At 38.1% G+C, this 19,718-nt stretch overlaps 3 protein-coding genes across 3 annotated transcripts; all 3 read right to left on the bottom strand.

The window, feature by feature from the left end:
- Positions 1 to 5,368: 5,368 nt before the first annotated feature.
- LOC114526751 lies at positions 5,369 to 5,977 on the bottom strand. The gene has a single exon (XM_028548277.1). It carries the CDS (start codon positions 5,975 to 5,977, stop codon positions 5,369 to 5,371), a length of 609 nt encoding a protein of 202 aa, XP_028404078.1.
- A 5,937-nt stretch (positions 5,978 to 11,914) lies between these two features.
- Positions 11,915 to 12,934, bottom strand: LOC114526750. Its single transcript, XM_028548276.1, has one exon. It carries the CDS (start codon positions 12,932 to 12,934, stop codon positions 11,915 to 11,917), a length of 1,020 nt encoding a protein of 339 aa, XP_028404077.1.
- A 1,393-nt stretch (positions 12,935 to 14,327) lies between these two features.
- Positions 14,328 to 14,924, bottom strand: LOC114526748. Its single transcript, XM_028548275.1, has one exon. It carries the CDS (start codon positions 14,922 to 14,924, stop codon positions 14,328 to 14,330), a length of 597 nt encoding a protein of 198 aa, XP_028404076.1.
- Positions 14,925 to 19,718: the final 4,794 nt, after the last annotated feature.

The raw sequence follows: 19,718 nt of genomic DNA, 5'->3' as shown, positions 1-19,718 counted from the left end.
TTGCTCCCTTTGAGCATTCAGTAGTTTCTCTTGTTCAGCAACTGGCATAGAGAATTAATGATGTACTGAGTTCTTGGAAATAAGTATGAGACAAATTGTTCTCAGGAGATAATTTACCTGCAGGAAACAGTTCTGTTACCATTTTTTTTCTTTTGTCTTGTCTCTCAATTGCGTCTTTCCTTCCAAGACGATTCTCAAACTGTGCTGATAATGGTTCAGGAACTTTCTTCCTGTACTTTTTAAATATTTTTTTCATATCTGTTAAGGGCAGGTTGAACAAAACTCTTTTTAAATCTGAAACATTACCTATTATTAGGGGGAAAAAATAATGTCAAATTTTTAAAACTATGAATTTGTCACTCGACTAGTAATGCTTTAATGTAAAGTTCGAATATTACCATATGTGGGAGTGATTGCAATCTCACGAACTAATTCATCACCAAGCTTGTATTTTGGATATGTCACTTTTATGTATGGTAAGCCTTCATTTGTTTTTCTGGTTTGCCTGCTTACATTCTCATTGAAGTAGAGACATGCCAAAATGTGTCTAACACATAAAATAAATTTTTATTGTTATACAGAAAACATACAAAAAACTACCTACAGAGATAACTGCATGGAACTTTCAACAATAATGTCACCTGCAATATGTACCCATCCAAGAGAAGCTTAGCATCTTAGGGTGCCAATGGTTTAATGTAGCATCAAAACCTTCCAAAGAGCTTGTCTGAGCTTCTGGTGACATCTTTCGAACATCATTAATGACGTTCCCTTTCAGCAAGATAGATTTTAATTTCTCATGTGGTCTACTGCCTGAACAAATATTTGCATATATTTACTGCTTCATTTTATGGAACTGTTTCAAAATATGTTGTGTTTTGTTGTCATATACATTGGTTGTATAGCTGCCTCTCCATGCTGAATATACCTACAGTATTTCAACCATTTTCTTGGCGCCAAATCACCATGAGCACATGCTTTGTACAATGGGTCCAGGTGGTCCATATGTTTATTACACACATGCCGGAGAAACGACTTCCATTTAGCGGCGATCAAATCTCCAAAACCAGGTTTTTTAGAGGTTACACACCAGTAGAGATGAGATTTAATAGCCTTAGTCTAGTTTTTTAGAATTTCGCATGTATTGTCTTTGCTAGCTTTGAGAACCTTTTTGATTATGGATTTTGCAATATGTCAAATGTCATAAAAGTGCGTTGTTCCTTTTTCTTTTGTTCGAATCCATTTACCAATACCTCTATGTCGATCAGAAATAAAAGTCTTTATCTCCAAACCAGATGTTTTTAAGTGCGAGAAACATCTTTTGGCGCCGGCCAACTCCATAGCATTGCTGCTGCCTGTCTCGTTGGACTAAAAATGCAAATTATCTCTTAAACTCTCCAAAAGACTGTGTATAACTAGATATAGCACAAAATTATTTAAAATACCTGCAATAGCTCAAAATGAACAATCTTTTGAAGATCGCAGCAAAACATGCTGTACACACCATATTTAGCACTATGTCCCGTATAATCAAATCTTCCATCGCCACACCATGAAACATCTTGTAAACTTTCACTCTGCCAACCAAGGCAGCTCTATATGTTTCCCAGCGTTTCAGTATGACTGGAAACAAGAATTTTGCTTGATGTTGATAGAAGGCTCTTGCTGTAAAGACTGCTAAACACCAGTAGAATTTTGCTTATCGAAGCACCGGCCATTAACGTAGCAAAACTTAAAAGTATGTTTCCAGCAGGGTATCGCCCGAGCACAAGAGGTTGGCTGTGCCATTTATATGTCCCGCCACAGTGATCACAATTTTGATATACCGTTACCATAGTTCCATGGACTTTCATTTCGACTGCTGGGGAGTTGTCTTTACATTTGAAGCAAAACATCGAAAATAATGACATAAGCGTAGAGTAAAACACAACAAACTTAGGTTCATCAGTGCTGGAGGTGCCTGGATCCACCCTATAATTATACAGGATTTAGCATATGTACGCATGTTCGGTTACCTTCCTTAAAATGCCAAGCTTAAGGATGGTATATGCAAAGCTAATATAAAGAATGTTTTCACATATTAACATGACATTTGTTCTGCAGTTAGACTCGATAGAATCCCCTTCGACTAAATCCTCCGCATTTTCGCACCATTCAGGATCACTAGCTTCATCATAAACCTCTTCATCTGCTGTGCTTTCCTCATCTTCGTCCATCATCGCTTCAACTACTTCATCATCAACAGACATTCTCTGTATACAGAAAACATGGTAAACAGATGCATGTTGTAGTGGTTTTCAAAAAGAATACCATAGTTATATTTCAAGAACATTAATCTTGCTAAATGACACCACACCTTTCCTATATTTTCTTGCCTCCTTTTCTCTGATTCCAAAGTTTCAATTCGTTCTTCACAGGACTTATGTCTTTTTTTGCACATTTTGCATGAAACTGGAACTGCACTTTTATTTTCTTGGTTATCTGGAAGATCGCTACCAACGCTGGCAAAGGAACTATCTAATACATCATCTGACATAATCATGGAATCATCTAGGCTCGTATCAAGTTGATCTGCTTTTTCTGTAGTTATCTGCTCTTCAGTCTCTGCATCTTCCATCAGCTGTTTAGACGATGAACAGGAACCTTCTTCATTTCCTAGCATTTCGCGGATTACCTAAAAAATAATTAATCCCAATAATATAATTTTACACAGTATATAATTTTTACAACAGTAAAATTTATACAACCATTTGCAAGCTTCCATTAACCGCGCACTCGAAACAAGGTTTTGAAAAGTTTGAATTAATGAGATTTTCAACGGAAACACATTTGTTTTGACATTCAAACGTTTTCTGGGAGGGGCCAAAACAATTAGTTTCGCGATCAAAACATCACACTTTTGCCTATAATTGTAACCAAAATTTGTAGCTTTGTTATGGAGTTTAAGATAAACAGACATGGTAGATATAGACATCTTATTGCTCAAGAATGGATTTACAATTAGTAAATTCCCCTAAAATTCTCTAAATATAAGATGAAAATTACGTAAGTGACGAAAATATCCATGATTTGACAGGTGCAATTAGTATATATATATTAATTAAGCACTTGTCAATCAAGCAGGTAGCCAAAAATATAGAATATAGAATATTACACATATATGTGTTATATATTACGCATAAATGTCAATGTCATAGTACTAGCAACGTCTGAACTGAAAATGTCTACTGTTAAAGTGAAAGTGTTTTATGGAGGTGGTTATGAACGATGTAATGTTATCAACTTTGATCGAGATACACTTTGTAATATGAAATTTGCGTCGTTCGCGAGTCGAGTTGGTCAAATTGTGTGTCATGAGAGTTCTTCGACATCTATGAGGATTCAATATAAGGACGACGAGAATACATACGTGACAATGAGTAACGATGACAATTTTGAAGATGCCCTGCGTTGCATAACCCAAATACAACATCATGAAAACATCTTCCGACTAAGTATCAGAGTTGATGATTCCTTGACGCCAAAGTCGCCAGCGAAAAAGAAGCAATGCACAGCAATGCATGAAGACAAACCCACGCCACTACCCGGTAAGAGCGCTGCAAGTAAAAGAAAACTTAACTTTCCCTCTAATTTAGGGACTACCACTGTCACTAAATCTGGAGAACGGGCAGAACCCAATGTGCAAAGTAAACACGCCGATACACCTTTGCAAAGGTATATTTCTAATTATCAGTCAATAATAAATGAAAAATGCCAGGCTAAGAAAAAACTTGAGGACGATGAAACAAAGTTAAGAAATAGAATCGAGAATGCAAAATTACAAAACGGCGAAAGGGGTTCGATATGTCATAATTGCCACATGCGGTTGGGGCACTCATCTCATACTTGTTCTTTCGATAGTTGTGAAACACTTTACAGCTGTGGGCAGGAAAAATTCCACGCCGCAGAAATGTCTAAACTACGGCAACAAAGACAATCTATAAATAAGCTCAATAAAGAAATTGAACAGCTATCAAGTGATATGGAAAGCAGGATGACAGCTGTATCGAAAATAGAAAACTCTATGACGAGTCGAATTGAAGCGGAGCTTCTAGAGGCGGACGAAGATCAGAGTTATGATGTAAACGGGTTTCGAAACTGGCAGTTATTGCGAAAGCATGTGTACGCTATTCAAGGATATTCCAAAAAATATTTAAACGGAAAAATCCCACCAAAACATGAGCTGAAAAGCATTCTTAACCTTGCATTAGATGAAAGTTCTGAAGTGACTTATAAAATGAACAATAAACAAAGCCGCCGAAGGAAACATAGGGAAAATCCATTCAAGGAACAGTTAGAAAGAGAGGGGATTGCTTTCCCATCCGAGCCCACTTCGTACGAAAAAACATATGACAGGGAGGAGTCAGATTTACCTCGATACATGCCAACGGCAAGAGAGGAGGAAGAAGAGCAACTTAAAATTGCACTTTCTGTTAGCGCAAAAGCAGATAGTATACATCCTTCGGCTACTGAAAGACTACATCAAGAAATTCCCGAAACAATGACCCAATATGGGAATCACCAATATCCAATGCCCCAAGTAGTACAACCTCAATCACCTTCGTTATATTTTCCTAGCTATATGCAAAACAATTTTCTCTATAATCAAACACCTGCTATCAGTTTTTGCCCGCCAAACGTGGAGTCGCATGGTAGACCAGGTTCACTGGTAGAAGCGAGTTCAACATGCACAATTACTTCCCTTCAACCTGCTCAAGATTGCAACAATTGTGATGGAGAAATTAATGTCTTGCCAAGTGTTCAAGATAACGCTGTTGCCAGTACGGCTGCTGAAGCGCTTCTTCAAATTTACTCTTCCTCGACTAGAAGCATCAGTGATGTTGATTGAACGTATGTATGCACAAACAATTATCAGGTCACATTTATACAAGTTTCTTAAATGATTCTATGACTATGTATACAGTCTCCGCAATTAATTACTGCGAATAGCATGTTTGTATAATATATTGATTCATATTTGTTTCCTTTGGCTTTGTAGCGTCAAATTTTCTGTTATCACAAACTACAGTAAGAATTTCCCTTCCTTCCGGCGATAGATTAGTACTTACGTAGCTATACATATGTCTAAAAATAACTTTGTAATCAGTAGAATATCAATTGCAGAATTCTTACTGTGTCCATGATCACAGAAACATTTTAACTGCGAGGGTAACTACAGTAAAAGCGTATAAATAACTGACTCATACAGTTTTTAAATTTGCAGACTCAGTAAGCAAAAAATGTAGACTTTGAGAGTTTGACAACTTTTTTACTATTTCAATATGTTAATTATGTAAAAGTTGAGTATAGCAGACGAGTGTGCATGTTCTTAAATGTCAAAGAGATAAGATGTATGTCTGAAAAATCCACGCATATCACTGTCTGTGATAGTTTCGACAGCGTACGAACCAGCTAACTTTACGTTAGAGTGAACTAATTCGAAAAAGTCCTTATTTAAAGACGTCTTAACTTTATTGAAACACATTTCGATCAGATTTAAATCCGGGGAGTAAACGGGAGTATAAATTAGCTCGATTCCGGACTCGGCCAAAAAATCTTCTAAAATTTCCCCTCCTTCGTAATGGTGCACCGCTAAATTATCCATGAAAATTATGTCTCCAACCTCTAACACTGGACGAAGAGTTTCCATATTCGTAGCTTCTGAAGCTTCGTGAAAAAAATTTAAAAAGTCTACCGTGTTTGTTGCTCCATCTATTAAATTGTAGTACTCTACTCCGTTGATCGAAACTAGCATGTTTAAAGTGGTATTCGGATTTTCTTTCTTGCGAATAACCTCTACACATCTCTCCCCAACAGGAGAATGACCGTATCGGCGTGTTCCAACATTAGGTACCTTAATTCCTGCTTCATCAAAAAACTTTAATTTTCTAACATCTTTTGCACTTAAATAGTCAATGAATAATTGTGTGTACACCATGTTATTAAATGTAAATCTTTCTCTTGCAATTTGGGTTATTTTTTTTCGTCAATACACTTTTCCAGATAGTAAATGATCTTTTATAGCCATGAAATCGAGGATAAAGAAATATCTGCGCCAACTTCACCAAACTGTTCAACCACTGTGTAGATTTCTTTAAGCGAAATTGAGCCTTTTTCTATTTTTAGCATTTCAATGAGTTCGAGATCATTGGCAGATAATTTGGAGCAAAAATCACCTCCACGCTTTAAGCTGGAAACATCATAGTTGTCACAAAATTGTTTCCATATTTTTGAAACAGTATGACTGGAAATTTTTAAATTACTCGCAACTTCAGAATATCATTCGCCCATATTTGCTCATTTTATACTCCATTTTATATGATTTTAGGCAGCTACTTCATTGACGGCGCTAAAAGGTCAGTTATTGACAAGCTAGTGCTTAATATATATATATACTAATTGCACCTGTCAAATCACGGATATTTTCGTCACTTACGTAATTTTCATCTTATATTTAGAGAATTTTAGGGGAATTTACTAATTGTAAATCCATTCTTGAGCAATAAGATGTCTATATCTACCATGTCTGTTTATCTTAAACTCCGTAACAAAGCTACAAATTTTGGTTACAATTATAGGCAAAAGTGTGATGTTTTGATCGCGAAACTAATTGTTTTGGCCCCTCCCAGAAATGTTTGAATGTCAAAACAAATGTGTTTCCGTTGAAAATCTCATTAATTCAAACTTTTCAAAACCTTGTTTCGAGTGCGCGGTTAATGGAAGCTTGCAAATGGTTGTATCGCTTTTGTGCTTCACTGTATTAAATATGACACAGACGTAGAAAAACCCAAATTTATCCTTAAACTGAGGGCTTGTGTTTGATATAAGTAATATGTTCTGTATTCTTGTTTAGTAAATTAAATCTACGATGTTCAGTATGTCCATTTGCATACGTCATCCATGACCTTTGGTCACCTTTTGGCCGAGCAAAATATTGTCGCCAAAAATCGGCAAATTTCCTATTTTTAAGGGCTTGTAACTTGGAAAGTATTTTATGGATTAAGCTCAGATTTTGCACAGTATATTTTCATATGTAAGTGTCTCATTTGGAACAAAAAAATTGAGTAGTAAATTTTCACTTCATAGACACTTTAAGATGCCGCGTCAGTTATATAAATTGCAGCAAGCGTTTCCTGTATTCTTTGCGCAATTGTCTAAGGGTGTGTAAGTTATTACAGACAACTGCACGTATCGTTACATTTTACAAGTTTTTATTTATTTATTCATATATATACTATATATACAGACAAAGGGAAACTCGTATGGCCAAAAGTTTGTCATCGCCAACCATTACAAATACAACATCCTAAAAGCTTTGTCGTTGACCTGTCGTTGACTTTAATCAACGAAAGACATCAAGTGTGACGATATGGGCTCATTGTGCAACAACAGCTTGAAAAAGTATTCCTTTAGCCAGTGGTGTAACTTACACATGAAAATTGGTTGGTTGTCCTGAATGAAAGCCACTTGCCATCAGGCAATGGGGTACCTAAAGGGGAGGGGGCAGCGGCTGATATGTAAACTAGGGAGACAACATATCGACTCATTGGGCCTGTGACGTGATTATTCCAAATACTTTCCCATGCAGGAGCAAAAATATAACCAGGAGCCTTCTTCTTCCGCTTCTAGTGCAATACGGCTATGTTACTGCCTTACAATCAAGTAAACTTTAAATAATCTAACACCAATTGTATATAATTATATACATATAAAATATCAGTATATAGGATTCAGTGTACTATTTAGTTTGTGTGCTGCTTTAGCCGCTTCAGCATCGCTTCTTTGCTTTGGGTCCAAATTTGGATGTTTGACCTTCCATAAAGGATGGACGCCTCAGTCTAGCTCCACTGACAGACCAAGCCTCAATGACTGGAACTGGGTTGAACTTATCAAGGGATGGACCTTCTAGCTTTGCCAACAGTTGATCTTCCAGTGGGCTTTGTGGTAAACATGACCTTTTGTCTGTCTTGACAAACTTTAGCTGGCTAAAGCCCCTTTCAGCTTCTGCACTTGAGAGACAAAATGTCCCCAAGAAATCAACTAGACCAATAAGATTAATGAAATTATCTGCTGATATCTGGCTGATGATATCTTCCCAGCTTATCTTTTCAGGATGCTCCCATTCAATGTTGAGGGTTGAAAGTTTTCGCTTCAGTGCTTTCCACTCTACAAGGATTTCTTCTATTGCAATGCCTTGTTTCACCAACTGCTGTTCTATAAAGATATACTCATTGAGGTTGCCTATTTCTTCATCCATCCAGTCAGATATCTTCCACATTCGGATGCGATTGGATGTCACAGAATCCCGCGAAAAAAGTTCATCGTTCTTCCAGGCTGTGATATTCAGTAGCGAAGATAGTTTGTCTAGTTCTAAGGGAACTGAGTCAGAGCAGCGTTGCTTGACACAGTCAATAAGAATATCCAGTATTTTTTACCTTGGTTGCTTCAGATAAGTGTTCCTGGCCAGACATAATGCACTGGGTGAGAACATGGTTGTAATCTCCTTTCACATACTTCTGCCACTTAGCGCCACAACTGGTATCCTGTTTCAGCAATTTCAGTCTGCCTACACAATTTTCCAATGAGGACTGGACTGCAGGGAAAGGAATACTTCTCGTCTGTGAAAACAGAGAGAATCTTGGAAGGGCTTTCAAAACATCAAGTATAAAAATAATTAATTCAACAAATGCCGTTTGTAGAAGTCTTTTTTCAAAATATTTTGCCTTAGCTTTTTGTGATGCACTGAATCTTTCAGCACTCTTCAAAGCAGCTAGGCAGTCTTGGGTGGCAATCCACTGTGTTTAACAGATTTGTCACTGCATTTCTCGTGTGGGCTATCCAATGGGTTCCATCCACTTGACCAGCCGAAGTTACACCCTTTCTGTTTTTCACTTTAACTGCATTCCGAAAAGCTGCATGTACATTTGAGTTTGTGCGAAACAGATACAACGACTTTAGGAAATCATTCAAATCATCTTTGTTTAAGTGCGTCTTTTAAAGAAAGTTCCAATTGATGGGAAATGCACCAGGTGTATACCATATGACAATTAACTTCTTTTGTAAGGAGAGCCTGTTCACCTGCATTCTTTCCAGAGAGGACACTTGCTCCATCCACGGTTAATAGACTGGTTAGAAGAGAGACTGGTTAGGCTAGTCGGCGAACTTTAAAGGCTCTCTGAAATTATGTTGAAATCCGACAAAAAATAGGTCACGTGATGCGATCCCTGCATGAGGCAAGGAGCGTACGATATAAACAATGGGTGATACACAGTATTTTGCAAAATGTAGGCGATTTTTTTAACCCGTTGACTTGTAGATTATTCTTTAATGACTATGGCAACCATAGTGCTTCTCTTTGACGTCTAATGGGATTTTATCTAACAAGCAGATCATATTACGGTAATTTATTCTAAAACTCCGAAGGGGTATTTCAAATCTGTTAATCGCGTATTGGGTTTCTGACACATTGTATCGAGATATTGCGGTAGGGATGGCACAATCAAGCGAAAGCGAGTCTGAAATATATTTAGAAGATCCAGAATATGATTTCTACAACTTAGAGGTCACTGTTGCTATTACTGAGGCCGAAGGAGAAGATATAGAGAACGAATTCAACGACGCTTTGAGCGAAATACATGGTGAGAAATCGTTTCCCTGTGCGAAATGTGAAAAAATTTGTAAGTCAAAAGGAGGCTTAACAAGACACACAAACGCAAAGCACAACGACATCACAGCCAAGCAGACATCGCCAGAATTAGATCTTTGCCGAAAGAAAAGCCAAGATCAATTGGTCGAGTCGTTTTTTGCATTAATGCCACAGTCCACTCGATTGTTAAACTGCGTGGACTACAAAGCTGCGAACCTTATAATGATTCACATTCCAGACCACCTTGTTGGTTTTTACAACATAAACCGTGGACGAACAGATCGTATGGAAATAGCGCGAACATCCCAAGCTTCATCCTAATCAATTGACCAAGCTGGGCGTGGACCGTTGTCATATGTTGCAGGCTATGGTTGTGTCGAAACTATTCCAGACAAGTATACGTAAGAATGGAGAACACAAAGAGGAACTAAACTCATTATTGCAAAGCATGAAATCATCAGATATGTCAAGCTTTATTGCTTCTCGTACCAGAGGTGGGTTGGTTAATCTATCTTCAAATTTAGTGGGTATTTTGGAAGAAGCTGAAAAAACATTTAGGGAAAAAGTTTGTGAGTCAACATAGAATCCCCCAAGGTGAAGTCCTTATGGGAGAACATTGTTCTCTCTGCTGGTGTGAACACAACTGGTCAGACACAAAAATTGTGTTTGGAAAATGTTATTAAACTATATTTGAAGGTCAGGTCATTTTCTTATGCAAGAGACTACCTTAACAAACATAAAATCAAAGAGAAGAAAACCAGACAAAAGGCATTAAGAAAGGACTTGAAAAGATCAGCTGATCCAACAACATAATTTAGCATCGAAAACTGTATATATACCTGTATTGACGATATGCACATTGTACATGTAAATATACATTTTTTCAGTATTTGTGAATAAGGTGCTTGTGATATTGGATATGTCCCAAACGGCTTGAAAAATATGCCTGACTATGGTGGGTATCAAACCTAGTAGGTTCCATCCCCACCAGGTCAATGCCATAATCATATACAAATTTATCCTTATACGGCCCAGTCATTACCTATTTGACCTTTGTAAAGCACAATATTTTTTGAGATTACAGATGATGCTATTAATTTCACACCTGTTTTCTCAGACTAGAAATATGCTCAAAAAAGAAATAGTTCATCACATTCCTCAGCTTTAATCATTTACTAGCATTACTAAACCACTGACAAGTAAAATCATCTGGCATTAGATGGAATAAATACTAAACTAGGGTTAATAGCAAAGATTAAAATTGATTTCAACTGTCCCCAATAGCCAGGCATCATACCCAAGCTTTTTTAGATAAGATTCTGGTTTACAGGTATCACCATTTTTTTACCAATTTCTATTATGTCACCGTGTTTACCAACCTTGTTAACTGCAGCAGACCATTGTCTACCCAGATTATGGTTTATGTTATATTACCCCCAGAATTATCTATTTTTCAGAATATAAGTTATAATATTAAAGTGAGGAATAATTTTAATGAACTCATAATATTTCAACAATAGTAAGAATAGTATTATTTCTAAGAGTTATAAGAACCATAGCTCTGGCAAAAATATGGAATTGAAATAAAGTATATTACAAAGATTTTCAGTTCTTTTGATCTAAAAAATGATTTCACATGGACAAGTACTAAAAAACACTCTGCCATTCCTCAAGTAGTTGAACAGACTATACTGTAGTACAAATTGAATATTTGTTATTCTTTCAACATAATTAATTTATATATACAAATACTATTGAAGATGCTAAAATATAACTTGTGGCATGGCAAAAGGTATGTTGGCTTTAAGATAATGAGATTTTTTTTTGTTAGGGAGCTTATATTAGAGCATGTTGAAACAATGTGTAAAAAAGTAGTGGGCTAGTGGCCTTGCCCTGCTGCCCCAAGGCAGGGATTAAAATGTTTGACTTTACTTTTTTTCACATTCTCCTTACCCTACTATCACTCAGGTGTTTTAGGTAGTGGAAAAGCCCGTCCACAATTTGGTCATACAATGTAAATTTTAAATCATTTATTTCTTTCGAAATTTAGTGTTTTCATGATCTAAGAACACAAAAATATTTGCATAGCATAATAGGACCAAATTGTTGGGCTGGCTTGGCCACTGGAATTGCCTAAAAACACAATTTAAGTAAACACAATGGTCAATACAACCTCAGCTAATTTAGATTAATTTTATCACCTATACCAATACCACATGTTCGAGTAGTTCACTTTTTTGGTTTTCTCCTTTTTTTCACTGGTTCATCACCAACCTGAAACCACTTTTTCTCTTCATACTTGCCACCAACATTCCCTCTAATAACAGGCGCAATGTCTCTTTGTGCAGCAATGGTGAGGTCGTTATACCCAAACTGCTGGGCTGTGGGGTTGTCTGAGTGACCACTTTTAGCTCTGTGATGCCCAAAGTAGTCCTCTAGAACATCTTGCATAAATCGTTCACTGAGGACATACTGAAACCCTTCAGCAAGCAAAAACTGAATTGCTTCAATATGTGAGTGTACACAAATTTTCAAACCTTTGTAGGTCTGAAGTGAAAGGAACATCTTTCCTCTGTCATCAGCAGAATAATTTCCCTCTCGTTGCATGGTGCTCGCTCTCCAATCATCTAAGTATTTCAGGAAGACATCCTTTAGCCACGTCAATCTCTCATCATCTTGCATTTCATAGGGTTTGATGAGATGATTTCTTTTCCTGACATGTTCAGTCAGAGACCTTACATTTGCACAGTCAAAGAAATCATTCATCATCCTACAAAATTGGGCTGTACCTGTGACATCATCTTTCCCACTTTCCTCCAACGCGAAAGCAACAGACTTACTTAGGACTTGTGTTGCCAACCTCACCTTCATCTTGCTGTAGGACGTAAGTACAATGTGATCAAGAGAAAGCTTTGGTAATGTGTGCAGAGCAAACTCTTGATCACTGTAGAAAAATACAAGGTTGGACTGAATTTTCATTTCATCCATCACCAAAACCACATAGCGCTGAATTCCAGAGAGTGGTGATGCCTTCTCTTTGAGATTATCAATGTTCTCAATGTTTATGCCTGCTTTGGATTTCAAATAGTTTTTGAAGTCTCTTAAGACACGTTCACTGGGCAAAATGAGAGCACCACTGTCCCTGAGTTCACGGTATGCAGCTGGAGATTTGCCATGCAAAGACAGGGCAAATCGAATAATTTGAAAGTAATAACATCGTCCAAATTTTTCACTTTGTAGCAGCTTCATTTGCTGCTCTTAAAAGAATTTCATATGAGGAGTGGCCTCAAGATTTTGACCACCCATGATTTTTAAAATGTCATTCTCCAATGAGTCACTGATTCCCACACCATTAATCATTATTTTCGACTCAAGCTCTTGTATCCTGCCTTCTAAATCCTTGCATTCCAGTCTGGATGCTTTCACTGTTGCTACCAACTTCTCTGAACTGCATGATGCGAGTGGAGTCTTTCTCCTAGCAGCTTTCTCAAGAGTGGAAAGGGTTTTGGCACAGGGGTTGCAAGGTTGGTCTGTAGCACTGTCTGTGACGATGGTAGCTTCACACCCAGGGGATCGGAAAGAAACACTTGTTTGATAATTTCTATCAGAAATGCATTTTGGGATGGAATGCCGAACAACTGTAGACTGGGGAAAAGCAGACAAATCAAAATCAGACGTTGGATCAACTGCAACAGATTTGGTAAGTTCATTTTGTGGCAAGCCATCACAAAGTTTAGAATTAGCTACCAACTTTAGTAATGCTTTGCAGTTTTCGACCCGACATGCAGCAGCTAGTGTATGTTACTGTTTGTCTCTCTTTATAGATAAGATATCCATGAAGTCTACTACCTCACAGGCTAACTAGAACATGACAAAAGAACAGCAATTATAAAATATGTTCATTTTTCTCTATTTTAATAACAACTTTTCTAAATTATGTAATATAATGGACCTGGTTCTGCACTGGTGCTAGCTTAATCGTTTGATGATCGCTACATCGTATAGTATGTTATAAAAACGCAAGTTCTGCACGTGCTTGTCTCAGTTCTGATTGGCTCCCTGACTTGACGTCATCAGACTTTCAAAATAAGCAAAACATAATTAAACAAAACATAAACCCTTTGTTACACTCCCGAGGGTAATTGTTATGTAATATACGATTAATACAATTATTTTACGTTATTGTCTCTGTATCTCTCAGTTTCCTTACGGTTGTTCTGACTTCGCAGGAAGTATTTTGTAACAGACGTACTAGACTCGAAAGTCTGAGTTTCTACGGAACTTGAATCTGCTTTCGCCATCTTCATTCTGTTCATTTCCATCATTTTCGTTCTTCTGTTTGTCACTCAATCGTATTTCTAACGGAACTAGGTGTTGTATAGGTCTTCGTGAACAGGATGTTCTGCCATTCTCTTGGTTAATTATGTGTACCTTCACCGCTTTAATGACACTGTCTTTACTAGGGAGTAATTCCTCCACTTTCGCCAAATTCCAAAATGATCGCGATGACTTGTCCTTCTTTAAAACGACAATCTCTCCTTCCTCAATCGGACACTGGAGGGTCTCATTCAAGGAACCCTTTGGCTTCGACTTCTCTCTCAAACTGGTAAGATACTCCATTCTCCATTGTGTCACAATTGGTTTAAAAGCCTTGACTAATGATTTTGAAATGCTGATCTTTCGGCGTTGTGGCAATGTTTCGACCATAGATCAACTTTGCGGGTGTTAACAGGTAAGACACTCCTTCCTCTTCATTATACACGTTAGTGATCGGACGATTATTTAATGTAGCCTCAACCTCAATCAATAAGGTGCTCATTTCTTCAAACGACAATGACGCGTGACCAATGACCTTTTTCAGGCAGCGTTTGACACACTTTACCATTCGCTCCCAAAAACCCCTTTGCCAGGGAGCCTTTTCCACGATGAAATCCCATGTGATTCCTTTGTTTGCGAAATACCGTTGAACTTCTGCTGATCTCACAATTCCGTTGACTTCCTTTGACGCTGCCTTAAATGATTTTGCGTTCTCGGATAGTAGCTTTGTTGGTAATCCTCTTCGGGTGGTGAACCTTCTAAAGGGCTGTAAAAAGGTAGACACTGATAAATTAGGCACGAGTTCGAGATGCAGAGCCCTTGTTGACGCACACATATACAGACAAATGTATGCCTTGTGCAGCTTTCGTTCTGTGACATCTTCCTCTGTGGTTGTTAGATACAGTGGTCCCGCGAAATCCATACCAGTTTGAGCAAAAGGTGGGACCTCGCTGACTCTACATGATGGTAACGGGGTGAACTTTGGTGTTGCGCATGGTTTTCCTTTTTGTTTCCTACATACGACGCATACTCCAATTGCACGTTTAACAGCTTCTCAACCTCTTGGAACGCAATACTCTTCTCGAATGCAATTCAATGTCTCTTTAACTCCATTATGATGAACAACTTCATGACAGTTTCGAATTACTAGTGGGTATGAAAATGTCGTGAAGGAAGAAGTATTGGCCGCTTTGTTGTCATAGATAATGATGATTCACCTATTCGCCCTTGGCATTGAATTGTGCTTTCTCCATTTAAGAACAAATCCAACTGTCTCACGAGCTGTGGTTTTGTTGTCAAAACTGCTTGCAGATATAACCTTTCTTCCTTGAAATTGCTGGCCTGTATGGCATTTACCCAAATTCTTTCAGCTGCTTTCAGTTCATTTAGTTGGCTTCTACGTTAGGTGGGGTGTTCGTAACATTGGTTAAACCTCTCGTTAGCGTTGGTTTGGCCTTTCTGCGAATGCTTTCAACTCGTCACTCTCTGTAGGTCCTGGTTCACTCGGCCAAGACTCATTGGTACATAGAATAAACTCTGGACCGTCCCACCATGTTGTATTCTTCATTAACTCTACTCCATGACTCCCTCTCAATGGCAAGTCTGCTGGGTTTTGTTCGCCTGGACAAAACTGCCAAGATTCCGTCTCGATGAGTCCACATATCTCTTCAACACGATGATTGACGTAAGATTTCTAAATCCTTTTCGTTCATGATCCAGCACAAAACTGTGTAAGAATCAGTCCAACAAAATATTTCAGGAGTGGAGTGCAATGAAGTCAGCGCTTTCCGGACAGAGTTCATCAATCGAGCAAGGATATTTGCCCCCAGTAATTCTAATCAAGGTATTGATTGTTTCTTAGTTGGGGCCACTCTCGTCTGGAAGGCTACAAGATTAACTTCAATTTCTCCGTTGTGATTAACTGTTCGTAAATAAATTACTGCAGCGTAAGCCTTTGATGATGCATCATTAAATCTGTGCAGCTGGCAATTCATCGGTTTCTCTTTGGTTTTTCTAAAGTAGAATCAAGGTATTTAAATATCGTGAAATGCTGAGAGGTCTACGATAAATCCCTTCCAAGCCAATAATGCTTCTCCATCTAACACATCGTCCCAATTAACGCCCTGAACACACAAAGTTTGGAACAAAACTTTCATGCTGATCGTAAATGGAGTAAAAAATCCAAGTGGATCAAACACTTTAGCTGCGAGTCGTAGCACCGATCGTTTCGTAGGATTAAGTGTTTCTGCAAAGTTCACCAAAGCCGTTAGCTCATATTGAATTTCATCAGTTTCAACATTCCAATTCAGTCCTAGGAATTTAATAGAACAGACCGGTTTAGACTCGTCATCTGCCTCGATTCGCTCCGACAAAACATCATCGTTTGCTTCATTTTGCACCTTTCCTGCAAAGGCAATTACAGTACATGGACATGGTAATATTTCTTTACTGAAAAATTCCATGGATTAAAGTATACGTGATGACGCGCTGTGTTGCGCGAATCTATAACAAATAAGTTGTTAAAAACTGTACTTTTTTACCCTAAATATCAATTTTCCGAAAGTCCGAAGTCGTATCATATAAAGACTGATACATGCTAAATATTTTCATACTACCATATGAGGTATATATCGTCGTCACGCTTTTGTGTATTAGCTATCAACTTCTTATATTATAGCATTGTCTTCACGAAACTCTTGCGATAGTATAAACAAAAGTTAAAACGTAACGCATTTCTGTTACAAGAAAAAGCGATGCAATGTTACCCATATACCTGAGCTTATACCTCCATTTTAGCCATTTAATTTTCTTATGCTAAACGCTTTTCCTGCATTTATCGGTATACTTGCGAACGCGCTTGATGTATAACACGATGTTGTCTTTTGGTGGTGTATAACACTTCCGTATACATCAATCACAAATTACAGCTGCACTCAGATATCATTAGTTGAATTTTTTTTAGCAGTTCTGCTTTGCGATCTCTGGACTTGAACGGTATTTCAAAATACGAACAGATTGTTTTCATCATGTTCATATTAAACATTTGGAGTTTCTTCTCTTTATTCAACTCACATAGATCGTACACGTCATATATGATGGGATGTTGCACCTGTAGGCTTTCGGCGATTTCATCCAAGACTTCTTTTCGGTTTTCTTCCTCTCCTCCAGCTGCTATTTCATTTACGAGATTTTCATCTATTAGTTCTGATGCAGATTCCAATGTTTGCACGTTTCCAGCTTTTCTCCTGGCTGCAGCAAGACGCGAGAAAAAGCTTTTGATTTGCGACGACGTTAACCACTCTTCACGAGTAAACCGCCTTGAATTATTCTCCTCTCTTGAATTTCTCATCTCCATTTCTACATCTCCCGGATTGGCTTTCCGTCCACTCTTCTCACCTGCTTCAAATTTAGCTATAAGGTATTTGCGGACCTTCTCGCTGAATTTTGCTGAGGCTACATTTTTTTTTAAAGCCCACCCAATTTTGTACTCTGCAGCCGTACTCTGTGATGCGCTTGTAGCCAATGTTTCGAGGGCAACTTCTGCCACTGCTACTTTTGTTTGCTTTTTTTGTTTTCCTTTAGGTCGTATGTCAATTGTCATGAACTTTTCTACCCAATCTCTCCGTATTTTGTCATACACAGTTTCATTTTCCAGATTGTTGTCATGCTTTCCGGTTTCCAAATGTAGATTAAAATTCTCGTGGCGTTTAAAAACTCTCCCGCAGCCTGGAATTGTGCATTCAAAAACTTGCTGTTCGGTTTCCTTGTTGTTTTCAGCGACCATTGTCCTACTTTCGAAAGGAAAAAATGCTGAAGGGTTTTGGCATTTGTTGAATTTTGGGGATGTACCACTATGCTGGAATAATGGAGAAGTTTGCCGGTACCGATTCCATACGCTCTCTTTACTCTAATTCCATCCTCTTCGAATTGAAAATTGTGAAAATTGTTGAACTGTGTAATGTTTTTAACTTTAATCGACTGAGCTGTTTCATCAATCTGATTCACCGAGCAAGTTGTACCTTTAACCGGATGGTTTATGAGTGCTTCTCTCATGTCTTCTGCTCTTAAAATGTCATGACCCTCGTTACAGTAATTTCTAATGGCCAGTTTCATTGGGCACAATATGCGATCACAAATATCCTTTCCAAATTGTGGTTCAGAATAATCATACCGAATGACATCAATTTGAGTCCTCTTTCCTACATCTTTCAGGGCAGCAAGCAACATGTTGTTGTGGTAACAACCTGCTTCGTCAGTTCTGAGGTATACTTTCTTAATATGAGGATTCCTTTTTTTGAATGGTTATCAAAAGATCCTCAAATACAGAGCAAAAGGCAAACCAATCTTGTGTGCACGCATCAATTAAATGTGCAAAGGTTGAAACTGAAACTTTCTCATTTTCTTTTGGATTCTTAAAAATGAGACTGCTGACATGCCAGCTTATACCTTGTTTTCTATACCATTCTGTTTGCTTTTCTCTGTGCTGAAGTTGCAGAAATTTCATGGCCCAGTCCATTACTACCAATGCAGAACAGTTATCGAGCATTTGCAAAGCGTCTTGTTTTCCACGTTCTTGGTTGCAAGATCTCATTATATGACATTTCCAACGAAATATATCAGTCTGTGCTTTGTTGAAGTCATAAAGAAAATCGCCTTTTTGGTCTTCAGAGTACATGTGACTTGAAAAGGAACGGATCTTATTTTCAATATCAATGAGAGCGGCTTTCAAATCCTTCACAAAATAACGAATGATCATGTGAACACAATTCCTGAAACGACTCATCTGCAGGGTCACTTAAGGCAAATTTCCTACAGTGGTCTGGGCATGGCGTTTCCTCGTTACAATGTACTGCATAATCAGTTGTCAAATACAAAGTGGCAAGGCGAAGTTTCTTCAGAATATTGTCGGTCCAATCTTTTTCAGCGCCAAGACTCTCCAGCTCCAAAACAATGCGTTTTATTCTTTCAAATCCAAGCGATCCGTCTGCTGCAATGTTGTCAATACCTTGAAGCGACTTTCTCTGACTTGCCTCTCTGACATCCAAAATTCTAAACATTGTCCTGCGGCTCAATGGCTCCACTTCCTCTTCTGCGCAGTATTTCAGGTACTGTGCAATTATGGTCGATTTGGTGACATTCCTCACGACATTTGGCATCGTTATCTTGGAACCACTGTCCAACGTTATCTTCCTTGTACCAAAGGCGACGTCGTGATAGAAGTACGGGCAATTTGCAAATTTGATAAAGTGGTCCACTTTTCCCATGTCTAAACGAATTCTATGCTGTGCAGTCTTTTGGACAATATTTCCAGGTCCATGTTTACTGGCGTGTTGTCTGGCCATTTTTATTTGCCAAGTGGTGATTTTTCCGTAGGGTTCGTGAATTATTTTGAGCATTTTTTGTGGATATCTATGGGCATAGAGACTTAAAATTTGTAGTTTCAGGTTTCTCGTTTTTGCATTTTGATAAGCAATCATAAGCCCTTCAAGTTCCTCCGAAATTTCAGGTTCGGCCGATTTCATCGCTTCAAAGAGTTCGTTGCTTGCGTTGGGTGCAATCACTTCGCAAATTACTTTGCAAGCCTCTGTTGCCTTTTCAATGCAAATTTCTTGTTCTTCTTTGGAGATGGAATCCCAGGAACTAGTCAACTGAAAAGTTAACGGCTCGGCCATTTTATTCTCGCTGGAACATATAGAAAGAGTTTGCATTGTTTCGT

Source organism: Dendronephthya gigantea, unplaced genomic scaffold (assembly GCF_004324835.1).
Source record: "Dendronephthya gigantea isolate DGI-Jeju-01 unplaced genomic scaffold, DenGig_1.0 000041F, whole genome shotgun sequence".
Lineage (NCBI taxonomy): Eukaryota > Metazoa > Cnidaria > Anthozoa > Malacalcyonacea > Nephtheidae > Dendronephthya > Dendronephthya gigantea.
The sequence above is the reverse complement of the archived record's forward strand: the minus strand, read 5'-3'. Positions and strand labels throughout refer to the sequence as shown.

Coding starts and splice junctions, on each gene's coding strand:
- LOC114526748 (XM_028548275.1), bottom strand. CDS start 14,924: ATGGATTTCGCGGGACCACTGTATCTAACAACCACAGAGGAAGATGTC.
- LOC114526750 (XM_028548276.1), bottom strand. CDS start 12,934: ATGAAGCTGCTACAAAGTGAAAAATTTGGACGATGTTATTACTTTCAA.
- LOC114526751 (XM_028548277.1), bottom strand. CDS start 5,977: ATGGTGTACACACAATTATTCATTGACTATTTAAGTGCAAAAGATGTT.